This window comes from Centruroides vittatus, unplaced genomic scaffold (assembly GCF_030686945.1).
Source record: "Centruroides vittatus isolate TY-2023 unplaced genomic scaffold, ASM3068694v2 scaffold_944, whole genome shotgun sequence".
Lineage (NCBI taxonomy): Eukaryota > Metazoa > Arthropoda > Arachnida > Scorpiones > Buthidae > Centruroides > Centruroides vittatus.
The window spans coordinates 2,206,471-2,224,409 of NW_027122722.1; the positions used below are offsets into that span (position 1 = coordinate 2,206,471).

Here is a 17,939-nt window from a genome sequence, read left to right on the forward strand (position 1 = left end):
CGACGGATTAGGGGGCCATCCGTAAATTACGTCCATATTTTTCTCGAAATTTTTACTCCTCCCCCCTCGTCCCAGTTTCTGTAGACCCTCCCCATTCAGTGTGGATGTCGTTTACGGATGGCCCCTTACCGTTGAATACGGAAATCAAACCTACGGGTAAATGTTTCAGGTGTGCCTGGGTTTCGTCACCAAAGTGAATGACGAAGGAATTGCGGAAACGGTAACCGGCGATTACGTGACGAAAAACACTTTCGAGATCGACATCGCAGGAACCAGGTATCCGGCCACGGCTAACGTCCACTCCCCCAAGCTGACGTTCATAGATTACGGCGACGACGCGGGTTACATGGCAACCAGATGATCCTCCGTGCGTTTGTAAAAGATTTGTAAAATATTTTAATAATAAAAATATTTACACGGATTGCGCCTTCTTTGGTGTGGCGGCTACAAAAATACGGCGGAAAAAGACGTGGCGCTACCGCCACTTTTTCCGGTCGAATAATTCTCCAAATAAATATACTTTAAGGACGGAGCCATCTTCCTCCTTCCCCTCCGGGCGAAAGGTTCAAGTCGGGTGGCGACGCCGACGTCGGGTCCGGCCGTCGTCCGCCTCGCTGGACAAAACGGAATTCGTAGGTAATTCCGCCGGAGACGGATTCCGGCACCGGTTAAACTCCTTCCGTGTGGCTTGGGCGCTAAGCACACCGCGGCAACTGTCGGAACGCTTTTGGGTTCCGCGGCGCCCGCACCCCGTCCCACTCCGACGATTTTCTACAGCCGAAACGTCTGCAGCTTTCCGGGGGTCTTTTTCCGTCCGAAACCTTCTTAATCGTCTGAAATTGGCCAGACTTCGGCCCAAAGGGACGGAAGCCAACCTGCGCAGCTTCCGTCTCTTGGCCCGACAATCGCACCGTCCCGGGTGGCCGGCGAGTTTGCCCACCGCTCCGGAGTGGCCGGGCAAACACGAACACGCTCCCGGATAGTTACAGGAGAAGGAGGGAGGCGCCGGGCCAGAGTCTCTTTCGGTATCGGGCCCCTTTTCCTCTTCCGTCGGTCGGGCGCCGCGGAAGATCGGAAGAATCGAAGGAGGATCAGTCTCCACGGAGGCTTTCCGTCTTCCGGGTAGGTCTGCACGCCTGTCCGGACCGTCGAAGACGAAAGCGGAATTTGCGTAACCCTCCGCCCGGGCTCCGTAAAGACGACGGTCGTCCGTTTCCGCCGGAGGGTGGTAAGCTGGCGGAGGGTGCAGATAAAACTTCACCGCCTCTTCGTACGAAGGAGGTGGGTCGTATCCGGGAGGGTCGGAGGCGCCTCCCGTTCCGTTATCGGAGATATTCGCCCCGTCTGCAACCGTGAAACGTTCTTTAGTATTAGGTTGATAGAAAATTCTTTTCTCTCCCTAAAAACTCACCCGGGTCTCCGCCGACGGTGCGTAAAACTTCCGGGCCAGAGTGGTCTCGTCGCCTTCTGCCCAGTTTCACCAGTACCACCGCCGCTGTCAAAATAAACGCCGCTAATCCGGCCAGACCCACCACCAGGATGGGCGCGTTGGTTCCGGTGCCGTTGGAAAGGCCTGCTTTGGGAAAGTAGTAGTTGGGGGTCATGGTTCTCCATCGTCCGGCTTCTTCGGCGTTAAACACTGCCCCGTCGTTACCTGTGCACATTGAACACTACGTTAACCCTTGGCCTTCCCGCACCCGCCCTCCCGTTCCCGTAATTACCCAAGCAGGTAGCTTCGTCGGTTCCGTCTCCGCAGTGATTGAAGCCGTCGCACCTCAGCGTGTGCTTAATGCATCTGCCGTTTCCGCATTCGAAGTCTCCCCTCTTGTAACAATCTGCAAAAAAAAAAAAAAAAAAAAAAAATTTCAATTGTGACGAAATTCGTCGAAATGCAATATTCGTCGATTCCTAAAAAAACTTAAGTCTTTCGTCGCTTTATTACAAATAAAAGGAGCTGCGCCGAAATTCGGCCTGGGTCTGGAAATTCGCTTTCCGTTGTAAGAGAGCGTCCTTTCGGACGCCGGTTTAATGGGCCAAACTATAAGCTTAGTTGCGCCGGTAGCGGCGCGACGTAATTTATAAAGGACGAAAATCGCAAAATTTATTCGTAAAGATTGGTTTATTTGTATGCGGCATCGCGACTCGCGGGATGTCTTCCCGGGGAGGACTCTAAGGGAAACCGACCCCTATTTACACGTTACGAACGTAAAGGAAACCCAGAAAACTCCACCCGCTACCGGTTTAGCCGCTCGGCGTCTATTGTTAAGAAAGATAAAGGAATCTACGTATAATCGTGAGGGTTTCGTCAAACTCGGTTCGATTAAATGGCCGGATCTAAATATACGGTTCGGATAAGGCCGGATGGCCGAGCGGTCAAGGTGGCAGCCTACCGCTCTGGGGGACCCGGGTTCGAATCCCGACGGGTCGGAAAATCCCCAGGAATTTTTCGGGGGTGGTCCGTCCAGATATGTCGGGCCCCGTCCCTCACCACCTGGTCGCCCCATTGTGGGCCTGGCCGAACCCATAATGGCTTGCAAAAAAGGCCTTAGTGCCCACAGGGCGGAAAGAGTTTTTAAAAAAGGCTCTTATCGCGTAGACGATGCCGCCAAAGACAGATCCGAGAAAGGTGCCACGGTTTGGGAGACGTCTACCGATTTTGTTTTTTAACCGTTCCCGCATTTTTTGTCAGTGTTTGAATATTTACATTATTTTTTAACGTCGATTCTCCATCTTTTGTTTAAATATATTACTTTTATTTTCTTAGGCTTTAAGTGTTTATAACAATGATGTCGTCGTTCGACGTTTCCGACCGTTATCGGGAACGAACTTTATCTCCAACGAACTGACAATTTAGGAAATGCAAAGAAAGCCACTAGCCGCCAGTACCTGGCCTTGCTCGAACTTCGGAAGGGGTGGGGATTAGCCGGGTGGAGTCGGGCAATTTTTTGTGTTTTGCAATTTTATTATTATAAATACTTAGGTCGATAAAGGCCAATTTTACTTACTGGGACCATCGTTTTTATCGTCCTCTCCCAATCCCACCTCGCTCGTCCCCGTTCCCTCAAAAGCCCGATCCATGCCCGGCGCGCGCAGTTAGTTGCGTTTATCCCAAAGAAATAGCCTTTCTGAGGTTACGGGAGGGTCGCGCGCAGTCCGGGTCGAGTTCTGTTATATTGTCTGTATATTAAAAAAAAAAAAAAGTTATTCTGAACGAGTTCGTCCCGAGAGAGACGACAAGAATCGTCCCTCAGCGCCAGAACTTGCCACAGAATTGTTTTGGGTGGCGGAATCGCAGTCACGATGGAATACTTAATACGGCTCATCGCGACTTTCTTCCTCCTTTCCTCGAAAACAGAAAGAAGTTTCGACCAAATTCCCGTAATGGCCATCATCCGTCCTTTCCCGCGAGTTGTCCATCGGACGGATTTAAAGGTTTCGAAATTTGTATTTTGAGGAAAATTATCGCCGGGTAAACGCGTGGCCGTTTTATCGTCCGTACGGAATACGATTGCCGTTATATCGGTAGGAAACCGGCTCCCGACGGAAGTTCCTTACCGTCGTAAGCGAAGGAGACGTAGGTGATGGCCAGGTAGGAGGCATTGCCCAAGGAGCCCTTCCAGCGAATGTAGAATCCCATGGAGGAGGGAACCACGTACTCGCGACCTCGAGAATTCTTGCGTCGTCGACCACTCGAGACGGCCTCCAACAGGGGAGATTCAGACGTCAGACCTCTTCTGATCTCCAGAGACGACTCCGCTCCTGCAACACCCATCCCACAGTTAACTCCGGCCAAAGAAGGGGAGAGGGGCGACGGAAGCAAGTACTCACCCAAGTCCCGGAACTGGGCCAGGCGGACGGCCAGACGGGTGTGGCCGCGGTGGCCGGACGGGGGTCGGATCAACCAGACGCAGTCGAAGGGGCGTCGGCTCGTTCCCTCGGCTGCGTTGGCCAGGGTTAGGGCTCCTCCGAAGTCGTCCACCGGTCCCCCGCAGTCTGCAAAGAAAAAGACGTGGGTGGAAGGTGGTCCGGTCCGCCCCCCGCCCCGCTCTTCTACTCACCTGTGACCGGCTTGTCGGACCAGTACCTGTCGGGATCTGCGAAAAGAAGGTTTAGAAAATGGGTCGGACGGGCCCGCACCCCGGAAGAACCACTTACAGTTAACGAAGGTATATTCGGCCTTGAATCCGGAAGAGGGTCGTTCTTCGTCGCACCGGAACTTTACCCCCAGCGTGGGTCCGGAAGAGGAGACGGCCGGAGGACGGAAGACGTTTCCATCGTACAGGTCGATCCTGGTGCCGTTGGTGTCGTACAGCTGTGGCGAAAGGAGGAAGTGAGGAGTGGAAAGGGGAGGAAGAAGAAGAGGAGGAGGAGAGACAAACCTCGAGGCGAGATCGAGACGAGAGTCGGAAGTCGACGAAGAGCAGTTGGACGAATCCGTCGGATTGTCGGTTGGTCAAGACGAACTCAGCCGCGTAGTCGCCGGGAACGGAGGCGGGGAAGAAGGGCGAGGACAGGATTCCGCCGGCTTCCGAAGGACTGCCCAGATGACTGCCAGTCACTCGATACAGGTTCTCTGTCCGCGGCGGAAAAGTTGAGACCGGGCGAGAAGAGAGCGGCGGGGAAGGGCTGGAGTACTCACCTCGGGCAACGAAGCGCAGAGAGAAGGCGTCCGAGTAGGAGCGGCTGTACAGAAAGTCCACCGACACCGTCTTGGTCTCGGACTTGTAGATCCGGGTGGCAGGGTCCGAGAAGAATCCGCAGAACTCCCTTCCGGACCGCGAGTAGGCCGGCTCTCTGATCCACAGGTAGTCGCACCTGCAAAAAACCACCGACCCGTGGGAGATTCCTCCGTGGCCTTAACTAAAATATCGTTGGTTCTTTAGTCGGGCGAAACCATCCTCCCGAAAGAAAGAATAAAAAAGATCGGGCGTTTACTAGGAAAATGTTGTCCGAAAACGGAATTTGTCGGTGGCCGGGGACATTACTGCCAAAATGCCTCAAGTCTCGACCTGGGTCCATCTGCCCCGATGTTCTAGCCGATTTGTTTATAATAGCGATTGTTCGACATGTCCATAGGTAAGTACGCGGCTGTTAAATGGGCAGCTTTCGAAACTTATTACGGAATATTTAAATTTACAGTTTACGAGCTAACTCTGTCCCGGTCGAAATTTATACGGGACTCGAGTCCCAGTCTATTTAACTTTTAATTTCCACGATTACGTCTGCCGAAAACGGCGCGGTTTTCTATTACTTTTATCGACTGGCCTTTCCACACTTCCGGGACTTATTTCTAAGTTTCGCCATCTTCCGTTCGTATTTTGCTATGGTAAATTTCGTAAAAATAAATAAAATTCTCGCACTTTCGATCCCGCCAAAGCGTGAAGCACTTTGGCGAAATCGAAAGTCTCGGTTAATAAATTGACCGCCGAGGCGCCGAATATTCGTCCGGTCCCGAGCCCAGCGAAAGAAGAGAAGGCAGGAGACTCACCCGCAGGAACCGTCGGGGCCGCAGGGGAACACGTTGAGGTGCAGGACGGTAAGCGTCAGATGACAGGACGGCCGGGTGACGAGTTCCACTCCGCAGCGGCGGGGGAGACCCTCCCCGGCGGTAGGTTCCGGAGAGTGACCACGCCGCTGTCCCCGGCTTCCACGTAATACTTCCTTCCGTTCATCCGGCGACACAGATCTGCGGAGAAAGGACGTTAGAGCGGGACGAGCCGGGGGGAAAGGGTCGGGGCTCACCTCCGTCGGGAAGAGCGGCCGCCACCCACACGCCCACCACCCACGACAGGGTCCAAAGTCCGGTCATCGGTCCGGCGGTGGACGATAGGCGGCACCGGTCTGCTTTTCTGGGAGATTTCGCCGGCCCGCCGCCGGACGAGCAAGCTGTAAAGAGAAAATACGCAGACGTCAGTCGGGTGCTTTTCTCCCCATCGGTCGAGCCACACGCACTAACATCCGTAGGCCTACGTACAGAGAAAAACCCCAATTTTTTGGCATTTCTGGACGTTTCAAAGTAAAATCTCTGGGTGTTACTTTCTGACCCGTCGCCGTACTTTCCCTCTGTTATATATAACGGCCGGAAAAATAACCAGTTTCGACTGGATTAGTTAAAGAAAGTGTGGGAGTGGCGACGATGGCTTTCCAGTCTTCGGTGATAAAATTAAATACTTTGTACTGTACGTATTTGTCGGTATTACCTTCGGAACCTTCATGTCAGGGTACGACAAAAAGAAATAAAAATTTGTTCCTACTGCAAAACGCTACTTTTAAGAGCATTTACCGGTACCGTGGCAAATATCCGCGTACGCCAGGGGGGTTATACGATGGTGGCACGCGCGTTAATAAATAGATCCTTATTAATTACAGAAATATTTGTAATTTTTGAGTTAGTCTCCTTTGGATTCTCGCCCACCCGCTACCGACGATATAAGAACGGACCGTAAGTACGGTAAAATTATCGCAGAGCGTCGTGGCCCTCTATAGTTATTAAAGTGCCAAGTTTTGCTGTTAATTAATATCTCCGAGATCGACGAACCGATTTGGATCGAGTTCAAAGTATTTAGTGTCCACCACTAGTACCGTGGACGTTGCGAAATTTTCGGTAAATTCATTGGATGGTTTTGGACTTACCCCATAGTGGCTTTTGCCTACATTTACAACGGGGGAGAATAGCCACGCCGAGCTAGCGAACAATCTAGGTGTCTGCCTATGCCGAATAGCTCTTTTCTGGTCCTTTTAAAGACTGTTTTTTAAATATCAAGTGATTATAAAATAATATCCCGTTTTTTAAATTTTAACATATTATTGGTCAATGGGCTTTGACGTGCACCACTTTAGGTTTTGTCATTACTTTTAATATCAGACTAATGATTTAAAAATAGAATATTTATAATGCCCCATTTTACCTTTCTCTCTGTTATGTATAAGTAAGAAGGGAAAGTATTGGAATGATATCAAATTAGACTCCTTTTTTTCTATCACTGTACAGTACAGTGGGTGATCGGTTAACGAACATAATCCGTTCCAAGACTTTGTTCGTTAACCGATTATCGATTTATCTTAGGTTTTTATGGGAATTTGATTAATTCGTTCTGGAGACCCCCCAAAATAAAAAATATATAAACAAACATAGTAAGACAGTATATATGTAATAATAAAATACATATATACACAGTCTTGCATTTTTATTAGTCATGTTTTTTCCGTTTGTGGGGGTTAAAGAATCTGTCTAATGTCGATTGCTTTTCTCTCTTCTTCAGGATTTTTCAGAAGTAATTAATAGCATTGTAATTGTAGAGATCTCCAATTACAGAGCTATTAATTAAAACGGGCATCCTCCCACTTTCTCAAAAGATCTTTAATTGCTTGAGACTTCTTGATATATCTTTCATAGCTAAGATTGTGCCTACTGTAGACCTGTTCAAGCCATACTGCCTAGCAGGGCCGGATTTAGATGAAAAGAGGCCCTAGGCTATTCCACTTATGAGGCCCTTTCACCTCCCATTTTTAAGTTTGTAAATTACATGAGAGACAATAAAAATTTGAATGTAGGCCCCTCTTGATCTTGAGGCCCTAGGCTGAAGCCTAGTTAGCCTATAGGAAAATCCGGCTCTGCTGCCTAGCAACATTCAGACATCTTCTGCCCACTCTCTACCTTGGCTATTATCTCTTGCTTGGTTTCTACGGTGACACTCCATTCTTTTTATGCTCCATAATATTATCAGTTTCTTTTTTAAACAATAAGTTCAGAAAAACACTTACAAAAATTCAGAGAACAGAAATCAACTAACGCACAAAAAATTATTTAAATGCAAGGCCAGGATGAAATTTGAAATTTGGTATTAAAACGTTAACGAATATCCGATGGGACAGTTAAACTCTCGCCTTTCGTAAATAAAAACCGACGCAAAACTTAACGAGTATCCGTCCGACAGTCTCGCGAATGCTATAAAAGAATTGTTTCTGTCAGAAAAATAAAAGGCTGGAATTACAAGGGAGAGTTTCAAAGTTCGGAGGTCCGATCAGTATATACATGATATACATCGATCAGTATATAGTCGATGTTGACGTCTCAGAGCTCCAAAAAGTTTCGAATTGTCACCTGGAGACAAGGGAAGACCAATCAGTATTCACTATTTTATGTCGCTTCTTTTTCTGTATGTTCTGTGAGATGTTCGTTGTGCGAACATAAAAATCTTTCGCGAAAATGTTCGTTATCCGATTTGTTTGTTAACCGATCACCCACTGTATATAGATGATATAATGTTTGCCTCTCTCCGTTCTTAGCTATTTGTCGATGTGCAGCAAATTTTTCGTACTTATTCTCTGGGACCCTGAGGAAAATAGACTACCGCCAAACCCGGACATCCCCACTCTTCTCTTGGTTTTGTTTTAACATTTATCCTTCTTACTTTTTGGCCGGGAAATGCCGAAACATGATCTGCTAGATACAAATAAAAAGAAATAATTACGAACGCTAATAAAAAATAGTTTTGAGTATTTTAAAAATTTATAATTTCATTATTCCTAAAAACTCGTGGAACATTTTCGTTTACTGTAAGTTCGAATGCAGATAAAGAATTCTGTGAAAAGTCGTATTCGTAAACGAACGAAGGCGTTAGCAGTTCCCACCGGAATTGTCTCGGTCGTGGGCTTCTGCAGAAAAGGTCAAACGAACACTTGTCTCTCCCTCTCATCCAGTAAAAAGTGACCGAGATACGTAACCTTACGCCCTCCACCACGGGACGCTTTGTCTGTCTTTTTGTATTCTATAATCTACTTGTGAGAAAATCCAAAAAAATTAAATAATTAAATAAAAACTAGTCGTGAAGATATAAACAAATAAATAAAAACTTTTTGATGTAGGCCTAATTATCTGTCTCTAAGCTTTTCCTCTGCGAAATTTTCTGCCAACGCCCATGGTCTATCTCGACACTCGGTATGGAGCTGATACTAGTAGTACCGAGTCCTAAATGGTTCCGGCCCGAAATTACCCTAAAATACTGTACATAGAATTTCCACTCTTATATCGAGTCTTGGTATTTGTATAAATTATAAATATAAAGCGGTCATAAATCGCGTACTTTGTAATTGTTAAAACATTGTGTCTGATACCCCCCTTTCCTGTACACACTAGCCAACACGCGCAAACTTGTCCTGTTTGTTTTTATACTGTATCACCTCATATTTTGTCTTGTAATTGTATTTTTACTTGTTCAACAATTGTGATGCAGACGCCCATTCAATCTTTCCCTATTTTCTTTCCCTCCCTACTTACTATCACTTCTTCTAATTTCAATTTCGTCACTTCTAATTTCTTAGAAGTAAAGTCTGCGCACATACAGACAACCTCTCTACTCTTTTAATGTAATGTATATAGCATGTTACGGACAATGTATATAGCATTATCACGAAAACTATTCTGTTACTAGCAGATGAGTCCGGCGTTGTCAGGCAAAAAATATCAACAGCAAAGATTAAGATTATTAGATTATTTCGTACTTCTATCCTTCTATTATACATTATATAGTATTTGATTTATATTTACAAAGGTTATCTTAAGTAATGGTTTATCACACCGAGTGACCAATCTAACACATTTTTAAAATTCTTTACTCCTCTACTGTACACAATTGAAAGAATTTTTAAAATGTGTTAGTCGGTCACTCGGCGTGATAAACCCTTACGTAAGATAACTTTTGAAGTTATATAAATCAAATACTATGATATAACGAACATTAAAACGAAAACCATATAAAGAGTTTGGTTAATTCAGCCTACCATTGTCATGTTTATCTCTATCTTCGGATGGTACGAAATGGCACAGTTTCATTGGTCAAGTAGACAGGAATCGAAAATGACATCTTAAATTTTTTAAGATTTTATTTAATGTTAACTCTAAGAAACTACCGTCTACTACTTCACAGACGAATATGAAACGGTGATTTGCCAACCAATCAAATTTCGCGAAAAACGGACCAAATACTTAAACTCGGCACCCTCGAAAATCAGTTAAAACATATTCCGTGCTGGTCGGGGTAATCTCGTATTATGTAATTTTCCTATTCGAATGCCACCATAACGCTGGTCCGATAGAAAGAAAGGACTGCCACAGAAGGGGGTCGAAGTAATTCCACCAAAAGTAGTCGTTGATCTCCTTCTGGAAGAGAGGACGATTAACCACTATTAATTTATACCGGTCAACTATTAATATTTGAAAAGTGATCCGTGTTGGATAGATTGTGATGGAAATTGCTAACCTTAACGTCGATATAAAACTTGTTTAAATAAAAAAATAATCTTGTAAAAATGTTAGAACAATTGCTTTTATGTGATGATAAAGTGCTTAAATTTTGGCAACAGACTGTATAAACTATGTGGGAAGTATGTTCTCGTAAATATCGTGTTTATAGAATTATTATTGGGATGTATTTTGAAAAAAATTGTAGACCTATAAATTCCGACTGTGGTCCGTTTGCCTGTCTTGCTTGTCTGTCCTTCCTTAATCTCGAGAAAGGAGTGAGGTAGATGAAAGTCGAGACTGGATGTGAAAAGCCAGGAGGCCCAGATTAACTATATATTTTATGATAACAAATTTCTGGTTTGGAACGGAAATCACGTTACTTCGATTCGAAATTTTCCCCCAAACGGAGTTATATGACCGACACGACTCTATTGCTAACGGGAAAAGTGTGATGTAAAGGGGCACGACGCAATAAAATAATCGGAGTTCGATGGAGGGCGCTTATTAGAATTAAGAAATGAAAAAAACCAGAGTTCTTAGATATGGAAAATTAAATACTTAGACTTTTCACAGCGTAACACTTTCGATTTCACGCAAAGAAGTGCTGTTTCAATATTGATACAGCATGTCTATTTCGGGCTATATCATCGTCTCAGTAATTATGTGAATGTAATATAAATATTTTAAAAATTATATATCTTTTTGTAAGAATTATATTTAGTTTATTATTTTGTTAAATACTTTGCCAATAAATGGCGCTACCTGTAAATCAGCAAATCGTACGTAGATAGAAATTAATTGATTTACGGAAATCCAATAGAAATTTTGGGGGTGGGATGTACGGCATATCTAAGAAGCATGTGAACATAACTGCCGAGTTTCGTAGCAATTGGTAGAACGGCCTAGGAGTCTACAGCGAACAAACAAGCATTCTCATTTATATTTGTAAATGAAGTTATTGATGACTGAAAAATATTTCAAGTCCCATTAAAAAGAACTGTTGAAACCAGCGGCCGGATGGCCGAGCGGTCAAGGTTAGCAGCCTGCCGCCCTGGGGGACCCGGGATCGAATCCGGACGGGTCGAAAAATCCCCAGGAATTTTTCGGGGGGTGGTCCGTTCGGATATGTCGGTCCCCGTCCCTCACCACCCGGCCGCCCCATTGTGGGCCTGGCCGAACCCATAATGGGCTTGCTGTAAGAGGCCCTCTTAGTGCCCACTGGGCGGAAAGAGTTACAAAAAAAAAAAAAAAAAAAGAACTGTTGAAACCAGGTCGAAAAAGTGAAGCTCGGCACGAACATCTAAATACAGGGAAGTTGTGTATTTAGAAAGTTGTGTCATAAAAATACCGGAAACAGATGTGTCTGTAAGACTCGACGTGAATAAAGTGCACATTACGCAGACTACAACTACTGGAAGTTTTGGACGAAGCAACATCACTGCGATAATAAATGGGAAAAATAAGCATCGTCACAGAAAATAGCTTCGAGCTTTACTTTGTGCCTGGAAATTCCTTCACCAATTCTACCGAAAGGTGCTCTAAAGTTCGATCACAACTTTCAAGTTTTCTTTATTCCGATGTTTGCTTTTCAACTCGATTACACCAGTTTCTTATGGGATGCGGTAACGAATTTTATCGTTTCCGAGTGCATCGTAAATGACACGCAGCCGTATGAAGAGCACGAAATAGCATTAACAACCCCCGGAATGGCGATGTCTTTACTTCGGGGGAAGACATTAAAATTGTAATTTGTCGGTGATTACGTGGCCGAGTTTAGTCCGTTACTCCTGGTTAGCCTAAGATATGCGGAGGGAGTCAAACGTTAAATAGGATGGCAGCAGATCCGAAGTTTCGGTTATTTGGCCCGACTTCGGGAGCGGCGGTTTTGTGGCCGACGGATTCGGCCCCTCGCCCATCGGCAAATAATAAACGACTGGCTTTTTCCTTGTTTATATTTAAATAATTGATTTCGAAAGACAATGTTTCTTTGGACGAAACTCGTCTTCCCGCTGTTTCCTAAAACTACCTCCCTTTCCGCGCAGCCGTTATGGTCGCCGAAGTCCGATTCGTAAGTAAAACCGTTCGACCGATCACGTATTCGGTGGACGGAAGCCAGCCACTCGACGCACTTTCCACTTCCTGCCGATAAGCGTTTCGTTTATTTCCAGAAGTAATAATATAAAACACGTGTCAAATTAAAGAGAAATGAAATAAAGCTGCAAAACTTAATATTCCGTTGGCTTCGAACCCTGGAACTTTCCTCAAAATAAGGAGCGCGCTTCTCCCCGCCGGCACCGGGAGAAGCGCGTTCCTTATTCATTATTTACTTCATCGTAAATAATGAAAAAAAAAGTAGCCGGACGGCATTTACGGTTTCTCCGTAATGCCGAAGTACGCCTGCCAACCACGTCGAAACTCTTCTAAACGTCGTGTCGCCGTCGATTCGCAGAGCGACGCAATCGCTGCCCTATGTGCCTACACACTTTGCACCAAATGAAAGGCGATTTGCAACGAATTATGCGACGGCAAAACTTTCGACTTAAAGTTTTATATTTTTCAATTTAGTTTTGTTTGTTTGTTTAGTTATGGCAACGCAACACTTGGGCGATCTGTCTAGGGGGAAAGCCTTCCGGGAGGTCTTTTTAAGGCAAACTGGCCCCTATTTAGGCGTTACATACGTGGAGAAAACCCGGAAAACTCTACATGGCTAGCCCGTCCGAGCGAGGCGCGAACCCACGACCAAACTCCCAGTGACCTAACGAAGACCGTTTGGCCACTGGTGGGCCTCATTTAGTTTTGTCTTAATTTTTTAAAATTAATATTTGCTATTTTTGAGTTTTTGCAGTTTTTCGAAATTTCCGCACCACGCCGTACGCAGTGTTAAGAATGACAGGTAAAAATGTCACGTCACCTACACTTGGAATTAGGGGATCCGCTTGCCGATTGGCTGCCACAGAATCGCCGGGCGAAAATATACGTTGTCCCACCAAAGTACTCGAAAGCGATCAAATCGCGCGTGGAGAGCCAACATCAAGACGGAAATTACTATTTTCGTCGGCGGACGATTTATCGCATATCAATTGTAAAAAGTCGAAACGACCGGTGGCCAAACAAAACGCGGGTATTGGGGATTGCGGGAAGATTCGAGGCGAGAAACGAATTCTAGAAAAGTCACGCTTAAGGAACCCGAAGCCGTTCGACCTACCAAAACCAAAAGTTCAAAGGATTGCTTGGCCGGGAACGACCGAAAACGTCACTTACGTTACGGAGAGCGCAAAGGCCAATGTTTAAACGTCCGGTACGATATCTTTCACTATTAGGTCCGTAATTTGTCTAAACTTCTTTCCGTATTTGTTTAAATCGGATTTGACAGCCGAAAGAAAAAAAAAAAATATATATATATTTACGTTCGAATTTTATCGTCTCGTTTCCAATGCTCGATTCGGATGGCAATCCCGAAGAATCCGAAGGGGACCGACTCCAAATTTAAAACATTCTAATAACTCCAAGGACGTTTTGTTAACGGGTGCCGGACGATCCGACAAAACCGTGTTTTGCCACAGTAAATGTTTTCAAGTTCAAGCAAATAACTTTCCATTTTTAAATTAAACAATTAATTATCTGGATAACCAATCGGTGGAGATGAACCGGGCTTATCGAACCGTAACAGAACTAAAAAATGGAGATGACGTCAAGAAAAGAGACTAATTTTATTTGTGGTATGCATTTCGGTCTCCCCTAGACCCTCTTCGGCCACAATTACGTAAATACAGATACCTACGACCAGCGCAGAACACTCAGGTTTAACATTTTATTTTTTACATATTAAATTAAAGCTAAATCAGAAAGGGATAAAACAAACCTGCACTATTTCACTTAATAGTTAAATGTCACGTGTTAAATTTTAATTTTTCTTTTTTTTTGTACGGATGGGAAGGGCCGAAGCTCCCGTGGCTCTCTCTCGGATCTGTCCCCGCCGTCCTCCATTTTGAAAATCGATTAAATTTTCCGAAAAAGTCGGTCAAGAGCGACAATATATTTCGGTTCGGCGGTTTACTCGTTACGGTTATCGTTTGAAAACAACCTAATTTCTCCCAATTAATTATCGTTAAATGCGGGTCCTCCGGCTTCACTTAAACTTAGAAAGAACGGTAAAGGATTTCTGGAGTAAGAGTTCGATTTTTAAAGAACGGAAAATAGTAGAAATGATCCAATCGGAAAGATTTTAACGTTCTCTACGACTTTACCGCCAAACTTGGAGAGGAAAAAGTTTACGGGCAGTCTTATCGCCCATTCTCCAACGGTCGACGGACAATAATGCGCCCGGTGGCGCTACCTCCAATAAAAATACGACGAATTATTTTACGGAAGAAAACGTCCGTTATTTATTTTTGCCGACAATTACCCACCGGGGAAAGTACACTTTAAACTCTTCCGGTGGCGCCGAACCGGAAAAAAAACGGACCGAGAATTTTTATTCGGCGCGCGCGTCGGCCTTCCCGATTTTCCTTTCGGAGGGGAAAAAATCTCCCGGCGGGCGAAAAAACGAAATTCCGCAAAATTGGCTCCCATCACGAAAGGCGAAAACGAAGTCGGTCGGAGATTAACATTACGAAGTATTTATTCCTAATTACGGCAGGAAACTTCCTAGTTTTCCAGCCGACGGTCATTTGCCACAGAGAAAAGACGGATACTTACGTGCCACGAAATCGAAAGAGAACTTCCGTCCGGCGAGACCGGAACAGTCTGCAACGGAAAAATCCAAGATTAACGGAAAATTTTTATTGGGAAAAGTAAAGGCGAAAATTCCGTCCCTCGGAATGGACGGATAACCGAATTTCAATCTTTCTCCGTCCCCCGACGGATTAAGTCCACCTCTTCTTTCGGGCCTGATTCTAACGGGAGCCAGATCCGTCGCGGCCACGCCGGGTTCCGCCCGTCACCTTTCTTAAACGTATTTTTGTAGGGGAAACCAGAGAAGTGTCGACGTTTCGACGGCTTCTCGACGCGGCGTCCGCCTTTACAGCCGATGCGCGTCGGTAAAACTTCCAATTAACACCGGATGCAAATCTTCCGTTTGTCCCACCGGAAGCGACGGACCCGAAGTAAAAAAAACAAGAAAAAAAAACAAAAACAGCCAAAATATTCGTTACGTTGGCATTTTAAATCCCACCAGAAAATAATTCCGGATTTTGGTTCCGGGCGCTTTCGGACTTCCAACCTCCCCCGAGAACGAGGATCGAAGCTGGAAGAAAGAGGCGAAGGTAAAGGGCGTCTCGGTTCTCAAAGAAAAGCCTTCCACGAGTCCGGTTTAAAGAAGTAAACCCGGCCGTTTCTTTTCTCCCATTAACTGTCGACCATCGATAAGAATCGACAGTCAACGTCTAGAAATTTCGTTAGCGGTTCCGCCACGCCGCGTCCAACTTATGGCGTGGAGGGAGAAGCCAGGCTTCTAGCGACATTCCCGCCGATTAGGAAAGGCGCGGGCTCCCGTCCGACTTTGGCCGAAAACTCCGGGAAGGTCGGACGCCCGAGCCGGTCTTCCCGTCGTCCGTTATAAACTATTTCCTCGGCACCAGACAAAATTCGAAGAGATTCTGCCGACTTTTCCCGTGCGTCGTTCGTCGTCTTTCTTTCTAAACGAAGGAAAAGTCGTGCAGGGTGGCGCGGACGAAAGAAAAGAATCATTTCCAACGGAAATAAAGTCTTTCCGTCCAGGAAGACCGGGCGACATTTTCGTATTTTTCCTTCTTCGGATGGCTGACGGCCGAGTTCTCGTTCTCGGAGGTCCAAAAGGAGGAACCGCGGGGAAAACGAAGGAAGCCCGTCGGGGCTTCCGCTCTTCCAGCGCCGTTTTAATTACCGGAAGGTCTTGGCTCGGATCGGGGCAAACGACGCGGTGCCGCGCCGGGAATGGTTATTATTTTAAATAAGGCCGGCCTCCTCCCATGCCGTCCAGAAGCTGCGGATGGCTTTACGCCGCTGCCGCCGGCGGAGGCGGGCCGACAGGTCGCCGCCTGTTGAATTACCGCGGGAAACGGGAGGAAAACCCGAATTTGCCCGGCGACGAGAAGGAAAAAGAAAGGTCGACCAGTGGAGAGAGGTGGCCCTCGACCCACTTTCCTTCGGTCGTTTCTTCGCTAATCGCCGTCGCGCCTTGTCGCATTCGGACGGCGGCTGCCTTCTCGCCCGAGGAAGCCAAAGCAAAATCGCTATAAGTTCGCGGCCGCGGTGGGAGAATCTGTCCGGCTCGGGCGGAAACCGGTCGGACGGAACGGTGCTAACAGTCGGCAGGAGCGAAGGACGGCCGCTTTCGTCCAAGGCCACCGCGCCCGACCGAAATACGGTAAAAGTGGCGCCAGAATGCCTACGAAAGAAATTACGACGATTATTTCTCTCGGTAAATTACAAATACAATTCGTTATTTTATTTCCGTCGAACGGCAAAACCCGTTAAGCGGAATAAATGCCTCCGTCTTTCTCTCTTTCCACCGGCACGCTGTCCAAAATCGCTAGCACCCGCCGTTTACTTCCGGCGATTTTTTGTCCCCAACCCAGAACACGCTTAGGGCCCTCGTTCCCTAGACGACCGGACCGTCCTTATCGACGAAAACGTCAAAAAGAGAGCGCCAGACCCGGCGTTAAGGTAAACTTTGTCGCGGCGGCGTTTTACCTCCGCTTTTTTCTCCCCAAACAGCACCGGCCGCCGCCGCCCTCCCCGAATTTTCAAAACGGGGCCGACGTTTTTCTCTCCCGCTCGCCGCCAAAATTTCGGAAGGCGCTTGGCGTCGTTCCCTCTCTCCCGGGACCGGCCCGCGAATTTGGCCGCGGACGTTCTCCCTCCGCTCTCCGGTCGACGCGCCGACCGACCGCGACGCGCGGCCGACGCCCGACGGAACCTCGGCGCTTTCCCTTTCTCGTGACCCTTTCGCCCCCATTCGTCAAAAAACGTGCAGGGAATCCGGCGGAAAATGTCACGGAAAAGAAAATTTCCATCTCTTCCCGATTATCGGCAGCCGAACGACCTCGTCTCCGGTGGCCGCGGCCGCAGAGTCCTTTGTTCTTACCGCGCTCCCTTTGTTTTCGTTCGCAAGAGGCGAAAGGCTCTTCGCCCCGGCCCTTTAATTCGGACCCGAAAAATTTCTCTACCGCACAATCTCCCGCCCACCAAACTTTATCGCCTGTTGCGCACGTAGAAACGGCAGCCGGCGACGCGTGGGGAAAGGAGGCGGCTGATCCACCTTCCGCCCCCGTCGGAAAGACGGGACCCGTTCTCACCTTTGGTCCGGGACGACTTTCGACTCCCGGCCAACGTTTTCTTTCCGTCGGACGCGCTGGGTCGTTTCGCTCCGCCGGAGGCTTCCGGTTTCTGTCGCCAGGGTGCGCTGTGAAAGAAAGATGGCGGCCCCCGTCCTTCGTCGGACCGTCGGCAGAGAAATGATTTTGGTCTGTCGACGAAGAGTTTCCCGTTCCGCGAGTCCGTCCCGATACTGTCTGGAGACGGTCAGGTATTTCCTTTCTTACTTTATGCCCACGCACCTTGTCTGTTGCTCACCTCGGCAGACGTTGCAGGAGACACGACTACGAGAACTTCCTGTGCTGCTTGCTGTTGCCTCGGAAGGCGCGAGAGGCGGCCTTGGCGGTCAGGGCCTTCAACGCCGAACTGGCTCAGGTGAGTTCTTCCTTTCCCGCGT

At 47.0% G+C, this 17,939-nt stretch overlaps 3 protein-coding genes across 5 annotated transcripts in view; 2 read left to right on the top strand and 1 right to left on the bottom strand.

Annotated features, from left to right (window-relative positions):
• Window positions 1–421, top strand: part of LOC136990492 (pyruvate dehydrogenase phosphatase regulatory subunit, mitochondrial) — a 39,838-nt gene extending 39,417 nt beyond the window's left edge. For all 3 annotated transcript variants that reach the window (XM_067288877.1, XM_067288879.1, XM_067288878.1), the window contains exon 19: window positions 170–421. In XM_067288877.1, the coding sequence (XP_067144978.1) occupies window positions 170–361 (192 nt within the window). In that variant the 3' untranslated portion in view covers window positions 362–421. The remainder of the gene's footprint in view (window positions 1–169) is intronic.
• On the bottom strand, window positions 369–17,765 carry LOC136990494 (uncharacterized; the record flags this gene model as incomplete). The annotated part of the gene is made up of 13 exons (XM_067288881.1): window positions 369–1,344; window positions 1,412–1,654; window positions 1,722–1,835; window positions 3,556–3,759; window positions 3,829–3,993; window positions 4,059–4,094; window positions 4,156–4,312; window positions 4,380–4,573; window positions 4,640–4,815; window positions 5,489–5,686; window positions 5,743–5,886; window positions 14,945–14,992; window positions 17,524–17,765. Coding segments are annotated over 13 exons (2,700 nt in total), but the record flags the coding sequence as incomplete, so codon positions are not given.
• sicily (NADH dehydrogenase (ubiquinone) complex I, assembly factor 6 homolog sicily) overlaps window positions 17,272–17,939 on the top strand; it is a 35,247-nt gene continuing 34,579 nt past the window's right edge. The window contains exon 1 of the mRNA XM_067288905.1: window positions 17,272–17,753. The gene's annotated coding sequence lies outside the window, so the exon portion shown is untranslated. The remainder of the gene's footprint in view (window positions 17,754–17,939) is intronic.